The 5,000-nt window shown below is 37.1% G+C and overlaps 1 protein-coding gene across 1 annotated transcript in view; it reads right to left on the minus strand.

The window, feature by feature from the left end:
• Positions 1 to 5,000, minus strand: part of tbc1d2 (TBC1 domain family, member 2) — a gene marked incomplete at its 5' end in the record, with an annotated part of 43,731 nt that overhangs the window by 10,777 nt on the left and 27,954 nt on the right. Inside the window, 2 exons of the mRNA XM_028590135.1 lie at positions 2,813 to 3,016; positions 4,929 to 5,000. The exon at positions 4,929 to 5,000 is cut by the window's right edge and continues 40 nt beyond it. Of these exons, the coding sequence (XP_028445936.1) occupies positions 2,813 to 3,016; positions 4,929 to 5,000 (276 nt within the window). The remainder of the gene's footprint in view (positions 1 to 2,812; positions 3,017 to 4,928) is intronic.

Raw genomic sequence — 5,000 nt, forward strand, 5'->3', positions numbered from 1 at the left:
ACAGTGAAATACTAAATACAGTGAAATACTAAATAAAGTGAAATACTAAATACAGTGAAATACTAAATACAGTGAAATACTAAATACAGTGAAATACTAAATACAGTGAAATACTAAATAAAGTGAAATACTAAATACAGTGAAATACTAAATACAGTGAAATACTAAATAAAGTGAAATACTAAATACAGTGAAATACTAAATAAAGTGAAATACTAAATACAGTGAAATACTAAATACAGTGAAATACTAAATACAGTGAAATACTAAATACAGTGAAATACTAAATACAGTGAAATACTAAATAAAGTGAAATACTAAATACAGTGAAATACTAAATACAGTGAAATACTAAATAAAGTGAAATACTAAATACAGTGAAATACTAAATAAAGTGAAATACTAAATACAGTGAAATACTAAATAAAGTGAAATACTAAATAAAGTGAAATACTAAATACAGTGAAATACTAAATACAGTGAAATACTAAATACAGTGAAATACTAAGTAAGTGAAATACTAAATACAGTGAAATACTAAATAAAGTGAAATACTAAATACAGTGAAATACCAAATACAGTGAAATACTAAATACAGTGAAATACTAAATACAGTGAAATACTAAATAAAGTGAAATACTAAATACAGTGAAATACTAAATACAGTGAAATACTAAGTAAGTGAAATACTAAATAAAGTGAAATACTAAATACAGTGAAATACTAAATAAAGTGAAATACTAAATACAGTGAAATACTAAATAAAGTGAAATACTAAATAAAGTGAAATAATAAATACAGTGAAATACTAAATACAGTGAAATACTAAATACAGTGAAATACTAAGTAAGTGAAATACTAAATAAAGTGAAATACTAAATAAAGTGAAATACTAAATACAGTGAAATACTAAATAAAGTGAAATACTAAATACAGTGAAATACTAAATACAGTGAAATACTAAATACAGTGAAATACCAAATACAGTGAAATACTAAATACAGTGAAATACTAAATACAGTGAAATACTAAATAAAGTGAAATACTAAATACAGTGAAATACTAAATACAGTGAAATACTAAGTAAGTGAAATACTAAATAAAGTGAAATACTAAATACAGTGAAATACTAAATAAAGTGAAATACTAAATACAGTGAAATACTAAATAAAGTGAAATACTAAATACAGTGAAATACTAAATAAAGTGAAATACTAAATACAGTGAAATACTAAATAAGTAAAATACTAAATACAGTGAAAACTAATACAGTGAAATACTAAATACAGTGAAATACTAAATAAAGTAAAATACTAAATACAGTGAAATACTAAATACAGTGAAATACTAAATACAGTGAAATACTAAATAAAGTAAAATACTAAATAAAGTAAAATACTAAATACAGTGAAATACCAAATACAGTGAAATACTAAATACAGTGAAATACCAAATACAGTGAAATACTAAATAAAGTAAAATACTAAATACAGTGAAATACTAAATACAGTGAAATACCAAATACAGTGAAATACTAAATACAGTGAAATACTAAATACAGTGAAATACTAAATACAGGGAAATACTAAATACAGTGAAATACTAAATAAAGTTAAATACTAAATACAGTGAAATACTAAATACAGTGAAATACTAAATACAGTGAAATACTGCAGATCTTCATTTTGTTTGATATTGATTTTACTGCCTTTTCATCGCGGCTGTATCAGGACATCAGAACTCGCTACATTTAATTGATTTGTAAATTCCTTGTTGATCCCCTGGGTATACCCAGGTATTACTTCCTGTTTACCTGCTGGTATACCCAGCTATTACTTCCTGTTTACCTGCTGGTATACCCAGGTATTACTTCCTGTTTACCTGCTGGTATCCCCAGGTATTACTTCCTGTTTACCTGCTGGTATCCCCAGGTATTACTTCCTGTTTACCTGCTTGTATCCCCAGGTATTACTTCATGTTTACCTGCTTGTATCCCAGGTATTACTTCCTGTTTACCTGCTGGTATCCCCAGGTATTACTTCCTATTTACCTGCTTGTATCCCCAGGTATTACTTCCTGTTTACCTGCTTGTATCCCCAGGTATTACTTCATGTTTACCTGCTTGTATCCCCAGGTATTACTTCCTGTTTACCTGCTGGTATCCCCAGGTATTACTTCCTGTTTACCTGCTTGTATCCCCAGGTATTACTTCCTGTTTACCTGCTTGTATCCCCAGGTATTACTTCCTGTTTACCTGCTTGTATCCCCAGATATTACTTCCTGTTTACATGCTGTTATCCCCAGGTATTACTTCCTATTTACCTGCTTGTATCCCCAGGTATTACTTCATGTTTACCTGCTTGTATCCCCAGGTATTACTTCCTGTTTACCTGCTGGTATCCCCAGGTATTACTTCCTGTTTACCTGCTGGTATCCCCAGGTATTACTTCCTGTTTACCTGCTTGTATCCCCAGGTATTACTTCCTGTTTACCTGCTTGTATCCCCAGGTATTACTTCCTGTTTACCTGCTTGTATCCCCAGGTATTACTTCCTGTTTACCTGCTGGTAGCGCTGTGGGTGTTACTTCCTGTTTACCTGCTGGTAGCGCTGTGGGTGTTACTTCCTGTTTACCTGCTGGTAGCGCTGTGGGTGTTACTTCCTGTTTACCTGCTGGTAGCGCTGTGGGTGTTACTTCCTGTTTACCTGCTGGTAGCGCTGTGGGTGTTACTTCCTGTTTACCTGCTGGTAGCGCTGTGGGTGTTACTTCCTGTTTACCTGCTGGTAGCGCTGTGGGTGTTACTTCCTGTTTACCTGCTGGTAGCGCTGTGGGTGGCGGTCTCTGGCGGTCCTGGTTCTGGCCCAGACCAGCCAGCGCCAGACCCTCTGCCGGTACTCCGGTGGGACTCCGCCACGCAGCAGAGCTTTGAGCTCCGGGGACGGACCGAGCTCGTTCTCCGGCCGGCCGGCCAAGAACCGGGCCCAGCGGGCCGACAGGTGGCGCTCGCCACCCTCCTGCTGGGGAAACAGACACTTCCTGTTACACATAGACGCTTCCTGTTACATCACTCTGCCGTGAGGCCCATGTCGATACCCAGCCATACGTTTTTGGCACTTTTTTGAACGTTTTTTTAACCCTTTTTTCGATGCTTTTGTCGCTTTTATATCCACGATGAACTGGTGTTGGAACTGAAGTTCCCCTAAACTACCTGATATCCAATCAGATGTTCCACTAAACTATCTGATATCCAATCAGATGTTCCACTAAACTACCTGATATCCAATCAGATGTTCCACTAAACTATCTGATATCCAATCAGAAGTTCCCCTAAACTACCTGATATCCAATCAGATGTTCCACTAAACTATCTGATATCCAATCAGATGTTCCACTAAACTATCTGATATCCAATCAGAAGTTCCACTAAACTACCTGATATCCAATCAGATGTTCCCCTAAACTATCTGATATCCAATCAGATGTTCCCCTAAACTATCTGATATCCAATCAGAAGTTCCACTAAACTATCTGATATCCAATCAGATGTTCCCCTAAACTATCTGATATCCAATCAGATGTTCCCCTAAACTATCTGATATCCAATCAGAAGTTCCCCTAAACTAACTGAAATCCAATCAGAAGTTCCCCTAAACTATCTGATATCCAATCAGAAGTTCCCCTAAACTAACTGAAATCCAATCAGAAGTTCCCCTAAACTATCTGATATCCAATCAGAAGTTCCCCTAAACTACCTGATATCCAATCAGAAGTTCCCCTAAACTACCTGATATCCAATCAGATGTTCCCCTAAACTATCTGATATCCAATCAGAAGTTCCCCTAAACTACCTGATATCCAATCAGATGTTCCCCTAAACTATCTGATATCCAATCAGAAGTTCCCCTAAACTAACTGAAATCCAATCAGAAGTTCCCTAAACTATCTGATATCCAATCAGAAGTTCCCCTAAACTACCTGATATCCAAACAGATGTTCCCCTAAACTACCTGATATCCAATCAGATGTTCCCCTAAACTACCTGATATCCAATCAGAAGTTCCCCTAAACTACCTGATATCCAATCAGAAGTTCCCCTAAACTACCTGATATCCAATCAGAAGTTCGACGTTTGTTTAGGCGCTTTTATCGATCTAACTTCTGGTGTAGTGATAGATCAGTTTGGTTCCTACCTGGTGTAGAGATGGATCAGTGTAGTTCATACCTGGTGTAGAGATTGATCAGTGTGGTTCCTACCTGGTGTAGAGATAGATCAGTGTGGTTTCTACCTGGTGTAGTGATAGATCAGTTTGGTTCCTACCTGGTGTAGAGATAGATCAGTTTGGTTCCTACCTGGTGTAGAGATAGATCAGTTTGGTTCCTACCTGGTGTAGAGATAGATCAGTTTGGTTCCTACCTGGTGTAGAGATGGATCAGTTTGGTTCCTACCTGGTGTAGTGATAGATCAGTTTGGTTCCTACCTGGTGTAGTGATAGATCAGTTTGGTTCCTACCTGGTGTAGAGATAGATCAGTTTGGTTCCTACCTGGTGTAGAGATAGATCAGTTTGGTTTCCTACCTGGTGTGTGGAGATAGATCAGTTTGGTTCCTACCTGGTGTAGTGATAGATCAGTTTGGTTCCTACCTGGTGTAGAGATAGATCAGTTTGGTTCCTACCTGGTGTAGAGATAGATCAGTTTGGTTCCTACCTGGTGTAGAGATAGATCAGTTTGGTTCCTACCTGGTGTAGTGATAGATCAGTTTGGTTCCTACCTGGTGTAGAGATAGATCAGTTTGGTTCCTACCTGGTGTAGAGATAGATCAGTGTGGTTCCTACCTGGTGTAGAGATAGATCAGTTTGGTTCCTACCTGGTGTAGTGATAGATCAGTTTGGTTCCTACCTGGTGTAGAGATAGATCAGTTTGGTTCCTACTTGTTGCAGCAGGTTGTGAGAGCGGATCTCCAGCGCCTGGATTTTTGCCAGCAGCTTCATGTCCTCCACCTC

This window comes from Perca flavescens, chromosome 10 (genome assembly GCF_004354835.1).
Source record: "Perca flavescens isolate YP-PL-M2 chromosome 10, PFLA_1.0, whole genome shotgun sequence".
NCBI classification, from domain to species: Eukaryota; Metazoa; Chordata; class Actinopteri; order Perciformes; family Percidae; genus Perca; species Perca flavescens.